At 41.2% G+C, this 16,352-nt stretch overlaps 1 protein-coding gene across 18 annotated transcripts in view; it reads left to right on the forward strand.

Annotated features, from left to right (window-relative positions):
* The window catches only part of MIA2 (MIA SH3 domain ER export factor 2), an 88,079-nt gene that overhangs the window by 16,249 nt on the left and 55,478 nt on the right, over positions 1 to 16,352 (forward strand). For 5 of the 18 annotated variants that reach the window (XR_011542553.1, XM_008519426.2, XM_008519428.2 and 2 more), the window contains exons 7-9: positions 12,843 to 12,974; positions 15,226 to 15,247; positions 15,344 to 15,432. Coding sequence is in view for 17 of the 18 variants with exons in the window: in XM_008519426.2 (XP_008517648.1) it covers positions 12,843 to 12,974; positions 15,226 to 15,247; positions 15,344 to 15,432 (243 nt within the window). In the remaining variant the exon portion in view is untranslated. Of the gene's footprint in view, positions 1 to 1,807; positions 1,954 to 2,383; positions 2,562 to 3,118; positions 3,647 to 3,958; positions 4,661 to 12,842; positions 12,975 to 15,225; positions 15,248 to 15,343; positions 15,433 to 16,352 lie in introns of those variants that run through there. The other 13 variants (XM_008519429.2, XM_070629572.1, XM_008519430.2 and 10 more) reach the window with 6 other exon arrangements.

Genomic DNA, 16,352 nt, shown 5'->3' on the forward strand with positions numbered 1-16,352 from the left:
GACATAGACATATCCAAATTTTTAATGCTGGCAAATATTCAGATTTAAAAAAAGTACTATGCAGGTCAGACAAAACATTCTGTGGGTTGGGTTTGGCCCACTAGCCACATTTTTAAACTTTTGGCCTAATATCTGATGATGGTTGTTAAAATGACTGGAAGGACAAACTAGACAGATTTTTTTTTGTAGATAGTGTTCACTGGATGTAATGATTGATTGAATGTAGCAAGGAGAAGAAAATGGAAAAGTGAGGCTAACTTACTAGGTCTCTATCTAGGGTGACCAGGTCGATGGTGGTGTCACTGTGACGAGTCTTTGTGAAAACTGGGCTTAATGATATGATATCATTGTGCTTTCAGAGACTTCCTCCTCATTTAATTTCTTTGCTAGGTTCCAGGGAGTTGAAACTACCTGGCAAATAAGCCCAGGAAGTGATCAATTTACTCCATATGATTTGGTGTTGAAGATGTTGATTAAAAACTTTACTTAGAGTTCTGCTCTAGCATAGGAGAAAAGAAAAACTAATAGTAATAATAATGATTATAAAAATAGTCATAATAAAACTTTCAACTCCCCATGGAATTAATTCTACTTATTGGTATGTCCTACTGACATATCCGGCACCTGTCATCTCACTCCCCCCAAATTATACCAGTGAAGTTACTAAACTAAAAAATAATTTATTACTCAGTCCACCATATTCACCTCTCATATAAAGTGCTTATTTAATAAAGGCTAAGCTAAGTATGCTTATTTCAGTGGACTCAGTAAACATAGTCAAATACATTACTTGAACCATTTTGGTTGAAATTCTTTAGACATGAAAATATTGAATTTAATGTTAATTATCTTATGACCTTGGAAAGTCACTTATTGTCTGGGGGAGTCTCAGGTTTAAAGGTCTAATATCAGAAACTGAGCCTGGATGACAGGCTGCTGGCAAAACTGGCTTGTGCATTGCTTAAAAAATTATGAACCAGTGGCCAACATTTAAAAGGTGAGTTCATATAACAAGTCTGGATTTCTGGCTTCTCTTGAAAAAGCAGAAGGCTGTAACACACAACCACCCATTCTCATACGGCAACAGGAAGCCCAGGCGGAACAGTGCTTGCATTGAATAGACAGGCATTCTTCACTTCAACTGTTTGGCTTCCATAGGGTTTTTTTTTTTTTTTTTTTTAAAGATTTTATTTTTTCCTTTTTCTCCCCAAAGCCCCCCAGTACATAGTTGTATATTCTTCGTTGTGGGTCCTTCTAGTTGTAGCATGTGGGACGCTGCCTCAGCGTGGTTTGATGAGCAGTGCCATGTCCGTGCCCAGGATTCGAACCAACGAAACACTGGGCCGCCTGCAGCGGAGCGCACAGACTTAACCACTCGGCCACGGGGCCAGCCCCTGGCTTCCATAGGGTTTTAAGTTCATAATGTTCGGACTAACCGTTCTGAAGAATTCCTACCAGATCTAGGATTCTAACACTCTTAGTGTATCTATTAAGCACCTATGATGTTGTTTTGAATAGCTGCAGTAAATGGAAAATTTGAGCAATTTTCCAGTTAAATTTAGGTGAAAGGGTTTCCTTTTCTTCCTACCTAATCGCTTCAGGTAATTGTTTTGGTTTGCTGGTAATTTCAGTTAGGTTTTGTACACAACATACCTTCTTGGAATAGTTCAAGCAATAGGAATCAATACTACTTTTTATCAACTTTATAATTGAGGAGGTTCTATGAGTTCTTACATTTATATATTCTTAATTAGAATGCTTTATATGCAGAATAAGCAAGGGAAATTACCCAGCTCTTGTTCAACAGGTAGCTCCTGATTCATTATGTTCTGAGAACAAGTCTTACCTCACCAGCAGAGAATGAAAATGCGGCTCGGCACGTTTGATTTTCTTCCGAAGGACTAAATCTTATAGGCTGTGACATTGCCTGTTTAATTAAATGGAAGTAACTAGTACTTACAGTTTTGCAATGGGGCCCTTCATAAGGGAAATCAATTTCTAGGTTGTGGACAAGGTTTGCTGGTTAGCATGCTTCCAGCGTTCTTGGACGCTTTCTAATAGCTGTCACAAACACTAACAGCATTTGGTCTCCATTTCCTTTAAAGCAGGGCTATCTAAGACAGCAAAATTCCATGTCTCCTTAAGGAGAACAATCTTTGACTATCTTTTACATGGTAAAAATCATGTACTCTATATGAATAGACCATAGCATAAAACATTTAATTTTTATCAGTTACTAATTTCAGAATTTCTCTTTTCGATTGTAGATTTTAAGAGGGTGGTAACATATATGATAGCTGAGAAAAAAATAATCTATGTAATCAGGAGTGACGTCCATGAAATTGGACATTGGGTTGGTAGTCACAACTCCACCTGTAGCACCCCTTTACCACAGAAGTGTCAAAACAGGATCAGAGTCAGTGTGGAAACAGGAGTGCAGGATATGTTAGAATCCGAAATCTTTCTCCAGGATATGAGGCGCTTGGTAGAACTCTATTTACATGTTAGGATATTTTAACATGAACTTTTTAAAAAATTGGAATTGAAGATCCAGAGAAGAGGTAAGTTCTGTATGACTATTAAGTGTACAGGAAAGAAATCAGGTTTGAATCTGGCACTGAGTTTAAGTTTGACTGTGTTTTTGCTAAGGGGGGCACTTTTAGATTTTTCTTTTTAAAAAAAATTTCATTTATTCTTTTGTCCCTAATCTATGTTTTCAATATTTGGAATGGTAATTATTGAAAAATTGGAAAAGGGCACAGACAGCCTTAGGGAGGGCAAAGGGATTTTTTTTCTTTTTATGTTTTAGGTTATAAATAAGCCCCGGGAGCTGAAAATGATTCTGGAGTTCCCTGAAAATGTTTAGACTTATTGAACAATTTTTACGAGTAGCACAATGTTCTAACAGAGGCATACATTGTTCTAAGATTCTCTGATATTCTAAAGATAAAATTTTGGCTATGCTTCTCTTTTGACTTTAATAAGCTAGTCACATAATTTAATTTCAATACACACCGTCCAACACATATGAAGGCTGCGTAATACCTTACAAACGGAGAATTATTAAGCAATTTCTGCTACTGATACGGACGGTTCCTGAAACTCCCTTGGCTGATGTGGCAAACGAGAGACAGCACTTTACGTTCCCGAGTACCAGGCCGCATTTGGGTCCTGAAAATCACTTGCTGTGAACTTGGGCCATTTTTTGATTCTTTTTGGCACAACAGTCCTGTCGCTGCCAGAGCTTACATTAGGGAAATTTCCTAAGGGTTTAAGATTTTGTTCAACTGTTGGGCGCTCCAGGCTGACTCGTTCAGGAAGCGGGAGTTTCTCGCTGAGCTGCTCCACTGGGGGCTGGAGTTGGAAGGCCGGACTCGGGGAGCGTGTTAGTCTGCTGGCAAAGGAGGCTCCGCGGGGGTTATCCTTTACACCTCTTGTCAGCTATGGCCGCCTCCCACCAGCAAATCCAGCCCTCGGGCCTTTACGGACCTAAAAATAGGGTCCTAAATTTAGAGGGCGAGGTGCTCTTTTAGCTCCCTTCTCAGGGGGAGCAGCAGGCGCCCGGCCAGGTGGCCCCAGGTTGCATTAGCCTTTGGGTAACTCGGGGCGCCCGCAGGTGAAGACAGTCGTGCGGAGCTGGGCCCGGGTGAGTCAGCCGGAGGCGACGGAGGCCCCGGCCGGGCCGATGCCCTCCTGCGCCGGAGAGGTCAAACCCTGCCCGACCGCGGCTGCCCCGAGACGCCTTCCAGTCCAAAGTCCAGAGTCCGGAGTCCAGACGCGGCTGGCAGGCCGCACGGGCGCGGGCCCTGCAGGCCATTTTCGGGCCGGAGCGCGGGCGGCGGCAGGGGCCCCGGGGTCTGAGCCGGCTGGGCTCCCGCGGGGCGCCGCCCGCAGGCTCTGGCGGGGCGGCGGGAGGAGGCGCCGGGGCTGGCGGCGACGCGGGAGTAAGGGGGTCGCTCACCCCCGGGGCTGCGCCGACGAGCCTCCCGGAGAAGCCTCGCCGCCACCGCGGCAACCCGATGAGGCCGCTCAGGCCGTAGTCCTGGTCCTCGGGACGGGGCGGGGCGGGGCGGGGCGGGCCGCAGCACAGCACCAAGCGTGAGGCCGCAGCCCGCTCTCTCAGCCCAGGGCCCCTCGACTTCCAAGGGGGGCGGGGAGTGGCTTCGCGCGGTGGAGCGCCGGCCCCTTTAAGAGCGAACGACCAGGACACGTCTACGAAGCTCGCGCGAATCCGGAGGGGAAATTTACCGCGGCCTCGGGGCCCCGCCCCCCCGCCGTGGCCGAGCCCAAACCAAACCGGGGGGTCGAGCTGCCGGGGGAGGGCAGGTCGCGGGCGTGTGCGGGGCGGACTGGGACCCTGGGATCGCCGGGACGGAAAGCGGAACGTGGGGTCCGAAGCTCCCGGGGGGCCGCGTGGACCCGTGAGGCCTGGCGGCGCCGTTCCGTCGGCTGCCCCCCGCAGCCGGCTCCGCAGTGGTCCGCTCCGGTTGCCCGGTGCGGGTCTGGGTTCCGGACGGAACGCTGCGCCTTCTCTGCCGCCTGTCGTGGCTCTGCCAGGCCTGGCTGCGGCCGCTCCAGCCGGGGCGACCTTGGCGCCATGGAGGGGCCCGGGCCGGCCCCTGCGCCGTCCTTGGGGCTGGTCCTGGAGAAGCTGCGCAGGGTGAGTGCGGGCTCGGTCCCGGTGACTTGGCCCAGGGCTCGCGGGAGCCGCGCGGGGGAGGAAGCCGCAGACTTTGCTTTTGGGTTCTGAGCGGCAGTGGTCGCGGGTCCCGAAGCCGCTTCTCACCTGCCGCCAGGCTCCAGCTGTGGCCGAGGCAGGAGCCGGGTTCGTCGGACGCTGGGCGGTCTTTCTCTGTGGTGCAAGGGGAACTGGAGATGAGGAAGGTGAACGGAGCATTGGCTTAGCGGGACTTTGCAAAGATGGGGTAACTGTTTCCCGGTTCCTGAAACGAATTAGCCTTTCCGTCACGTTATTTATTTTGAACCGGGGTCAGTGACACGTGGTTCCCCCCGACTGTGAGAAACTTGAGGACTGATCCTCTGAAATGAGTTCCTTTAGTGATGGAACTTCCCGTTGTCTTGAAAGGACGCCTAAGAGTTGGGATTCTAATTCTGCGTTGTCTTTTAATAAAGAATGCTTCTTGGAGATGCTTTACCAGAAGTTAGATTGTTCTTCGCTTCTTTCTGTGTCTTGTTAATGTAAAAGGTCATGTTAATGTAAAATCTGGAGATATTAAGTTTTGGAAATTTCTGGGTTTTTTTAGGTTCAGTTTATAATGAGGTTGCAGGGATTTTTCTAAGTGTTTATAGGTGTCTGTTGACATGTTTAGGGACATTTATGTCGCCACGTTGTAAAAGCCTATTTGCATAAAAAATTTAAAAAGCCCTTTAAAATATTGGGGCAGTGAAGATTTTTGGGTTCTGTTTTGGTGCTGTTGCCGTGGTGTTCATTCATTCAACCGTAGTGTGTCTAGAACGACAGTTCTATGGAAATTCTAAATGGACTAACGTGCTTTGGGCCACTGGTATCATGCTGTCTGTTAAGGGAGGGAAGACAAAAACATAGTACAAAGTAGGAACTGATGCAGTGCTTACTGAAGCATGCACACAAAGTGCTGGGGAAATTGAAGGGTGATTACCTTGTCTTAAGTGTTTGAGGATAGCCTCTCCAGGCTGAGCCGATAGCTTAAGCAGAGGAGACGTGGGACAGCGCGGTGCGAGCAGCGCCCTGGGAGCTGTGTTACTGGAGTGTAAAGTGGGCTCAGGGAGTGATGTGCAGTGAAGCCTGCTGGAGTCCTAAGTAGGCTGCAAGTGAGGTAGGTGCGGGAGGGCTGTGGAAGAATTTCAGTATAACGTGTAGGTTAGATGTAAGGAAAACAACCTTAGAAATAGGGCGTAAGGGAGAGGTGACAGAGCTGTCGGGTGGGGAAAGGGAAGAGGGTACTGAATGGGCTCATATTTAGTAGCTAATAGCTAAAATGGGTAGGACTTTATTGATTGGATGTGAAGGATGAGAGAGAGAAGGAATCTAGAATGACTCCCAGGGTTCTGGCTCTGGCAGCTTATTCATGCACGGAGATAGAGTTTATAGGAAGAGAAGCATATTGTGGGAGAAGAGGTAATTTCAGATTGCACGTATTTCCCTTTCTTCAATAAAAACGATAATCAAAACTTGGTTTTTATAGGGTTGCCAATGGAGAGAGACGTGGAGAGGGGCAGCTAGATTTTGTAGGAGTTTTTCTAGTCCTGTGAACAATATCTTCACCTGTATGATTTTTTTGCTAAATGCCACTGTACTCACTACATTGGCTTGGGGGCTGGGATGGCATAACACTGCTCTATTTTATAATTTTTTAAATTAAAAAAATTATTTTTTATTGAGATATAATCTCTTAATGTAAAATTCCTTTTTATAGAGTTGAATTCAGTGACTGTTCTATATATTCACTATGTTGTGCAGCCATCACCGCAATTCCAGGACGTTTTCATCACCCCAAAAAGAAACCCTGTACTTATTAGCACTCAGTCTCTGTTCTCCCCTCCACCATCCCTCGACAACCTCTAATTTTTGGGTCTCTATGAATTTGTCTATTCTGGACATTTCTTGTAGATGGGTTCATACAATATGTGGCCTTTTGTGTATGGCTTTTTTTACTTAGCGTGCTTTCAAGATTCATCCATGTTGTAGCATGTAACGATACTTCATTCCTTTTTATGGCTGAAAAATACTCCATTGTATAGATATATCACATTTTGAATATCCATTCGTAGTTAATGGACATTTGGGTGGTTTCTACTCTTTGGCTATTAAGAATAATGCTGCTGTGGACATTCATGCACAAGTCTTTTTAATGAATGTTTTCAGTTCTCTTGGGTATATACCTAGGAGTGGAATTACTGGGTCATACTTACCCTATGTTTAACTTTTGAGGAACTGCCAAATTGTTTTCCACAGAGGCTACACCGTTTTTCATCCCCACTAGCAGTTTATGAGGGTTCTCATTTCCCACATCCTCTCCAACTCTTGTCTTTTCTTGATAGCCACCCTGGTGATGAGTGCAAAGTGGCATCTCATTGTGGTTTGGACTTGCGTTCCCCTACTGACTAATGATGTAGAGCTTCTTTACATGTGCTTATTGGCCATTTGTGTATGTTTTTTGGAGAAGTATTCAGTTCTTTTGCTCATTTTAAAAATTAGATTATTTGTCTTTTTATTCTTGAAGTTATGAGTTCTTTATATATTCAGACTACCAGACCCTTATCAAATATATGATTTGCAAATATTTTCTCCCATTCTATGGGTTGTCTTTTTCACTTTCTTGATGGTGTCCTTTGAAGCACCAAGGCTTTTAATTTTGATGAAATCCAATTTATTTTTTTCTTTGATTGTTTGTGCTTTTGATGTCATATTTAAGAAACCGTTGCTTAAAATAAGGTCACAAAGATTTATATCTATGCTTCCTTCTAAGAGTTTTAGCTCTTACATTAAGGTCTGTCATCCATTTTGAATTAATTTTTTTACGTATGTGGTTTTTTTCCCCTCCACGAAGCCCCAGCACATAGTTGTATATTGTAGTTGTAAGTCCTTCTAGTTCTGTGTGAGCCACCGCCACAGCATGGCTACTGACAAACGAGTGGTGTGGTTCTGCGCCTGGGAACCAAACCTGGATCGCTGAAGTGGAGCATGACGAACTTTAACCGCTAGGCCATCAGGGCTGGCTCTGAGTTAATTTTTATATATGGTATAAAGTGTGTGTCAGGATTCATTCCTTTGCATGTGAATATCCACTTGCCCTAGTACCATTTGTTGAAAAGACAATTCTTTCCCCGTTGATTTGTTTTGGTACCACTGTTGAAAATCAATTGACCATAAATTTAAAAGTTTATTTCTGGATAATCATTTCTATTCCATTGGTCTATATGTCTATCCTTAGGCCATTACCAAACTGTCTTGATTACTGGAGCTTTGTAGTAAGTTTTGAAATAGGGAAGTATGAGTACTCCAACACTGTTCTTCTTTTTCACTATTGTTTTGGTTAGTATATGGATCGATAGATGGATAGGGCTATCGGTAGGGCTGTGTATCTATCTATCTATGTCTGTGTATCTGTATATAAGAAAATGCTATCTTTTGCATTTCCATATGAATTTTAGGATTAGCTTGTCCATTTTTGCAAAAGAGGCAGTTGGAAGTTTGAGGAGGATTGTGTTGACTCTGTAGATGATTTTGGAGAGTATGGCCATCTTAACAATATTGAGTCTTCCTATCTATGAACATGGGATATCTTTCCATTTATTTAGATCTTCTTTAATTTCTTTCAACAGCGTTTTATAGTTTTCAGAGTAGAAAGTTTGCACTTATTTTGTTAAATTTATTCCTTAGTATTTTACTCTTTGATGTTATTGTAAATGGAAATCTTTTCTTAACTTTCAGGTTGCTTATTGCTATTGTATAGAAATATGAGTAATTTTTCTGTATTGATTTTGTAGCCTGCAACTTTGCTGAACTTGTTTATTTGCTCTAATAGTTTTTTTTTCTGTGAATTATTTAGGATTTTCTGTAAAAGATTCATCTTCAAATGGAGATAGTTTTACTTTTTTCTTTCTAATCTGGATGCCTTTTATTTCTTTTTCTTGCTTGATTGACCTGGCTAGAACCTCTAGTACAATGTTGAATAAATATGGAGAGAATGGACATCCTTGTCTTGTTCCTGATCTTAAGGTGAAAGCTTTCAATCTTTCGCCGTTAAGTATGATGTTAGCTGTAGGTTTTTCACAGATACCCCTTATCAAGTTGAGGAAGTTACCTTCAGTCCCAGTTTGTTGAGTGTTTTGATCATCAAAGGGTGTTGGATTCTAAGTCTCTTTTTTGTGTCTATTGAGATGATTGTGTTTTTTTTTCCTTCTTCATTCTATTAATATGGTGTATAACATTGATTTATTTTTGTATGGTGCATCAACCTTGTGTTCCTGGGATAAATTCCATTTGGTCATGGTGTATAATCCTTTTTATGTGTTGCTGGATTTGGTTTCCTAGTATTTTTTTTTTTTTCAAAGATTTTATTTTTCCTTTTTCTACCCAAAGCACCCCTGGTACACAGTTGTATATTTTTAGTTGTGAGTCCTTCCACTTGTATCATGTGGGATCCCACCTCAGCATGGCTCGGTGAGTGGCGCCATGTCTGCACCCAGGATCCAAACCTGTGAAACCGTGGCTGCTGAAGTGGAGCATGCGAACTTAACCACTTGGCCGTGGGGCTGGCCCCAGGTTTCCTAGTATTTTGGTGTGTGTATGTGTGTGAAGAAGATTGGCCCTGAGCTAACATCTGTGCCAATCTTGCTGTGTTTTTTGTATGTGGGCTGCCACCACAGCATGTCTTGATGAGTGGTGTGTAGGTCCGTGCCTCTGATCTGAACCCATGCACCTGGGCCACCAAAGCAGAGTGGGCAGACTTAACCACTACGCCACCAGGCTGACCCCTGGTTTCGTAGTATTTTGTTGAAGATTTTCGCATCTGTATTTATTACATATATTGATGTGTGGTTTTCTTTTCTTGTGATGTATCTCTGGCTGTTGTATCAAGGTAATACTGGCTTCATGGAATGAGTTAGGAAGAGTTCCCTGTTGTGTTTTTTGGAAGCGTTTGAGAATGATTGGTGTTAATTCTTCTGTAGACTTTTGGTAGAATTCACTAGTGAATCCGTCTGGTCCTGGGCTTTTCTTTGTTAGAAGTTTTTTTTGATATTACCTCAATCCATTTACTTGTGATAGGTCTAATCAGATTTTCTATTTCTTGAGTTAGTTTTGGTATTTTTAGGAATTTGTCCATTTCTTCTAGGTTTTCTAATTTGTTGGCATGCTATTGTTCATAATACTCTCTTATAATCGTTTTTTATTTCTGTAGGATTGGAATATTCTTTAATAGTGATTTTAGTGATTTGAATCTTCTCTCTTTTTTTCCTTGCTTAATGTTTGTATATTAAAAAAGAAGAAGCCACAGAGAATAAGACACAGACAGTTAGCCTACATGATATGCCTTCCTCTCCAGGCTCCTAGACTCTCTCCCCTTTTAGGCCTTAGCATATTTTTATGTGCTAGGCGCCATTTTAGCACCCATCTCTGCCTTCTTCAAACTCTAGGTCCCCAGAGAGAATGACTGAAGGAGAAACAGGGGTTTTACCAGCTTAAGATCAAATACCGGTTTCCTTTTAGAGGTCCTCTCCTTTTACCTGGATGATTGGCTTTGGGAGTGACCTCCTCCCTCCCCACATCAAGGGTGATACCATTGAGATTCGCAGGCAGTTTCCCCGTTTCAGTAGAACACAGACTGTAGCACATGGTCCTTCTGTGTGGTGACCCCCTCCAGGACATCCAAGTAGATTTGCTCAATAAACCAGTATTGTAAAGCAATTGCAATTTAGTCGTACTGTATTTTGTCAACTTGATTAGTTGATTCTTTTGAGATGCTTGACCTAGAACTCCTTTAGTCCTCATGTTTGGGAGTGGAATAGGTTTTAAGTGTTCTGTAATTATCGCTACCATAGTTTATGGAGGGTTGCCCATCACTTCTAAAAGTTAGGAGCCACTTAGCAAATCGTGTAATTGTGTATTGCATTATATTTATTGATGTTTGATAAGTTTGGTTATTCTTTCTATACTTTTGTGAGATAACGTACAATATTGTAGTTAAAATTTAATTGGGGCTGGCCCGTGGTGGAGTGGTTAAGTTCACGTGCTCTGCTTCGGCGGCCCAGGGTGTCGCTGGTTCAGATCCTGGACACGGACATGGCACTGCTCATTGAGCCATGCTGACGTGGCATCCCACATGCCACAACTAGAAGGACCCAGAACTAAAAATACACGACTGTGTACTGGGGGGGGCTTTGGGGAGAAAAAGGAAAAATAAAATCTTAAAAAAAAAAGTGAAAAATCTCCTTGAGAATCCAGAATAATTAAGACTAAAGCAATGGATTTGAGATGCATTCTTGAAGCTCAGATTTTTTGCTATTCCTCAGTCCACCAGATCCAACCAGCTCAAGGCTTTAACCTAGAATTTACCATCTCCTTTTAGAATAGAAGGGCTGATAAAATGGTGTTGAACTTAAGAAATATCACTATACTGAAGATGATTACATGTTTCATCTGAGAGATGCTTTTAGAATTGTCTGTTAAAGTGTTGTAATGTTGTAAAGAAATCATATTGATGATTAGATTTCTTGAAGTAGTGTGTATTTTATGTTTTGAAATAGTTAGCTGAAAGTAAGATGGTTGGAGAATATAGAAACTGTAAGGAAAACTTCTTTTCTCCTCAGTATTGTGTGTTGAATGTCTCTTTTTCTCAGAGACAGAGTAAGTATTTTTTTTTTTAATCATTGGTTGGTTCTAGTGATGTCACATTTCTGTGAACTGGTAACTTGGGTAAAGTAGGGAGAGGCAGAGATCAGGGTAAAGCGGTATTTTTTAGAGGTATAATCAGGTTTATTTCATATAGATTAATGAACAATAGATAGCAGTTTGGAAGGAGTGTGTATATGGCTCAGAGTTATAAAAAAGATTTTGGAGAGGAGACTTTTGAGGGGCGATATTAAAGGGTGTTTTTCTAGGTAGAAAGGGCCTAAAAATGGAAGATTTGCTATAGAGGTTTTGTGTTGAACCCTGGAAAGAATCCAACGTGATCTGACTTGAGGTTCTTCGTACAAAGGCATTTTTCTTTCCTCCTCTACCTTTTTCCTTTTTATGTGATTGAGTAATATCTGGGGCCTGGTAAGAAAGAAAAGAATAACCCATTGGATGGGGATGAATAATGAGCTGACCCAGAAAAAGATGAAATACAGAAGCAACTGCAAAAGCCTTAAGCTGTTCTGCGCTGAAGACCTGCTAGGGAGAGAAGTAACGTGGAAAGGCCGTGGCTGCAGGCTCATGGTCTTTGGCGGAGGAGTGATAGAAATCGTTACCTTTATGGAGTCCCTGCCTTGCAGGTTCAAACAGCATCATTCCCGTTATAGATAAGAGGGGAGAGCCACACAGGTAGGGTCCAGGAATTCAGATTCCAAACCCAGAGCTCCATCAGTGGTTGTCGAACTTTTTTTTTAAAAAACTGCAGATCTGTTTTTTTCTCTTCTAGGGAAATCTTATATGGTACCCAATATACTCTACAGATAAAACCTAAATTGGATGAAATCAGAATGAGAGCACCTGAACTCAGCTTCTTTCTTTGGCCTTTTTTCTGTGGCCTTCTCTCCTCTTACTCTCCTGCTCAGAAGCTCTGAGGCATCTCTGTAAACTCCAGTTTGAAAATCATTGCATTTCCCCATACCGTGCTTCCTCATCTGGTGATAGTGGTTGAAAGTTGCCAGAAAAATAATCTCTTTGGTGGCAGTCTGCCAGCGTGTTTCGTGAAAAGGGTGTTAATAGTGTTTACAGTTGTACTCATGTTTGTGTCTGAGTCCATTCGGGCTGCTATAACGAGAGTCTCTTAGCCTGGGGGCTTAAACAACAAACATTTTTCTCCCAGTTCTGGAAACTGGGAAGGCCACAGATCTGGTGTCTGGTGAGGGCACGCTTCCTGGTTCGTGGTCTTCTCACTGTAACCTCACGTGGCAAAAGTGTCAGGGAGCTTTCTGGGGGCCTCATTTCTAAGGGCACTAATCCCCTTCATGAGGCCTCCTCACTCATGACCTAATCGCTCCCCAGAGGCCCTACTTCCAGATACCATTGATTGGGGATTAGGTTTCAACATAGAAATTTTGGAGGGACCCAAACATGTAGTGTATAGCAGTTTGTAATCAACACTGTTTATCAAAAGTGCATTTTTAAGAAGTTAATTTTCTTTGTCTTGAAGGTTGTGGCAGCATTGCCTGAAGATATGAGACCAGGTTCTAATTTCTATGGTTTTCCCTGGGAATTGGTGATATGTGCAGCTATTGTTGGATTTTTTGCTGTTCTCTTGTTTTTGTGGAGAAGTTTTCGATCGGTAAGTAACCAATGCTATATACTAAGAGAGTGTTCATTCTGTCTTCAGGTTGGACAAGTAATATGAGAAACTTATCTTTTATTTTAAGGAAGCAAGTTTGTAGTTATGTGGGTTACTCATGTTACTGTGTGGCTATTAGAAACTGAATATGGACTTAGAGGAATTTTTTTAAGTGTGAAAATTTTAAAGAATTTCTTTGTAGAAGTATTCTAAACTAATCCTGAAACCCTGTGTTTATTTTTTGGTCTGCGTTTCCTGTTAACGGTGTACTAACATCTGTGAATGTACCGCCCAGCCTGAATCAGAACCATTGACTGTCACTTGTCCTTAGGTGATGCTCCCTCATTTCGTTCCCCTGCCTCCCTGTGCTGGAGGTAACCCTGTTCTGGATCCTCTGGGGATTATTTCCACGCCTTAAAATAATTTTTTTGGTCATGTCTACGTATATCTTTCAAGAGGATAGTATGTAATTTTATTTGGTATCATGCCAAGTATCATGTTTTGAAACTTTTTTTATTCCATCCTGTGTTACTAAGATTCACCCATTTTTGAATGAGGCAAATATTTTTCCATTTTGATTGTTCTAGAATATTACTTTGTAAGAATATACTACAGTTTATTTGTGTACTTTATGGTTTTGGCATTTGAGTTGTTCCCAGATGTTCTTAATTACAAAATAGTGCCGCTGTGTATATTCTTGTATTCGTCTCCTGTTGTATGTTTGTAAATTTCTCTTGGGAGAACATATTGATAATTGATGTATTTGGACTAGTTTCTTCCAGCTTAGTTTATTAATTTGTTCCACTTTCTGTGTTCTAAGAAGACGAGAACCTTAGCATACTCTCACATCCCTTGGTCTCCTTCACTTTCCAACCCACATCATGTTCGTATAATCTAGAATTTTAGTTCTAGCTGTATTTGTCTTTTTCTTGGTTCTTTCCTTTCTCCTGCACCCCTTCCCCATCCCTCAAGACAACAGCAACTATTACCAAGATATTTTATCACCCTTAATTTACATATCTCTTGCAAGGTTTCCTGATTTAATTCTTTTCATATTTGAAAAGTTTTCTCAAGATTGTTTTTAGTGTGGGTGTTTGTGTGGCAAACCTTCTGACACTTGATTTTGAATGCTTGAGGATATTTGAATTAAGTCCCTCCACTGGAATGAATGGTGATTTGTTCTGTATAAGCTTTCTAGGTCCAAAGTTCTATCCTTTTAATACTCTAAAACCCCTACTTTCTTGTCTTTTTACATCTAATGTTACTTATTGAAAAGTCTAATGTCAATGTGATTCTTATTCATTTGTAAGTGATTTGTTCTCTGTGGAGGCTTTTAGAACCTTCAATTTGATATTCTTACTTCAATATAATGTGTCTAGGTTTGAGCTTTTTCTTATTATTTCTTTTTAGAATTCTCTAGAACCTTTTAATATGAGATCTTTTATATTTTTTAATTCTGGGAAATTTCTTCTCCATTTTGTATATTTTTGCCCCCTTTTTGGGACTACTGTTCTTTAGATGTTCACCATTCTACTTCTGACTTCCATATCTCAACTTTTTTTTTTCAATTTTTTTGTGATTTCCTGGTACCTTTTGAGATCGTTCCTCGATCAGATGTTTAGTGCACTGATTTATTCCTCATCTACTGTACCCTTGACTTTGAAATTTTCTTTCTTTTTATTTTATCCCCATACATCGTCTGTAGATGATTTAAGTCCCCATTGTTTTTTCCGCTTAACTTATATACCTCAGCCCTAAGCCTGGCCTCCTTACACGTGGAATTTTTTCCTCCTTATTTGAGAGAGAGACAGAGGTTCAAGAAGAAAAGGGGTTTGTGTACTGTTTCGTTATAGTCAGTTCAGATCCCTGGCCCTATGGTAACATTTCTCAAGCTGTGTTATTTTGAAAATTAGCTCGAAAGGAGATGATAATAGGGGCTTCCTGAAACAGTTTGTTTTAGGGTCACATATGTTTGAGGAACAGTGGACTGAAATGAGATGAAACAGGTGTCTTCAAGGTGGACTTCTTTCAGAGCCTTTCACGTGCTGATGCACAATGTGAATCTTCAGTAGGGAGAGCATAACATGTAGCATTTTTCTCAGTGGAAATAGAACACATTTTGGCTAACTTATATTTGTACTAAGGCGCTAAGAAACCTGTTATTGTTAGGTTGGCAGTAGAAATCAAATAAATTAGATTTACCTGGATGTATATTTGTTTTAATGTAATTTTTGTTAAAAATTTGTTTCAGGTTCGAAGCCGGCTTTATGTGGGTAAGCTCTTTTTTCTATTTCAGATCTCATCATTGTTGTTCATAATTTCAAAACTTGAAACAATTCACACATGATAATATTGACTTTGTTTTTTAGGAAGAGAGAAAAAGCTTGCTGTGAAACTTTCTACACTATTGGAAGAAAAATGTAAACTCCTTGAAAAATTTAGCCTTGTTCAAAAACAGGTAAGATTTTTTGAAAATGTTGACGTTCACGCTAGACTCCGAGGACCTTATACTTCTTAACACAGGTGCTTCCGTGTGCGCTTAAGTTATTAATGCTTTGTTTGCAAAGTCTGAGAGTTCAGTTGCTTCTCCTATTCCAGTCTCACTGACTTTGACCATTGTGGTATGTGCATACTGGTGTCTCATTATTGTTTCCATTTGTGTTTCCCTTACTGATGAGGTTAAGCACATTTTCATATATTTATTGGCCATTTGGATATCCTTTTTGTGAAATTGCCTGTTCAGGTCTTGTTTCTCGTTTTTAAAGGTATGGTTATCTATCTTTTTCCTTTTTTCTGTTCTATTGGTCTATTTTTTTTTTCTTGGACCAGTACCATGCTTTTTTTATGTACTTTATTTTTATAATAAATCTTAATATCTGACAGTTTAAACCTCCAGGTTGGTTCTTCTTCAAGATTGCCGTGGCTCTCTGGCTTTTCATGTAAATTTTAAATGAGTTCAGTAATTGACGCCAGCCTGCATGCTTGCACGTAGCCTGCTGGGGATCTGATGGGGATTGCTTTAAATATATAGACTGATTTGGAGAGAATGGACATTTTGACAGTGTTGAGCTCTTATCCAGTATAGTTTTATACATTTTTGTGTTGAGGTCTTGCATGTCTTTTTTTAGATTTATTCCCTGGTATCTGATGGTATTTGGAACTATTATAAATTGTATAGTTTTTTCTTTAACACCTTTGTTGGGATATAATTACATACTATATAATTTGCAGTTACATTTAGAGTGTACAAATGAATGGTTTTTAGTATATTCACAGACTTGTACATCTATTACCGCAATCAATTTTTGAACATTTCTATTACCCTAAAAAGAAACCCTGCACACCCTTTGCTATCACCCTTCACCCCATCTCCCCGCT

The sequence above is a fragment of the Equus przewalskii genome, chromosome 1 (assembly GCF_037783145.1).
Source record: "Equus przewalskii isolate Varuska chromosome 1, EquPr2, whole genome shotgun sequence".
NCBI lineage: Eukaryota > Metazoa > Chordata > Mammalia > Perissodactyla > Equidae > Equus > Equus przewalskii.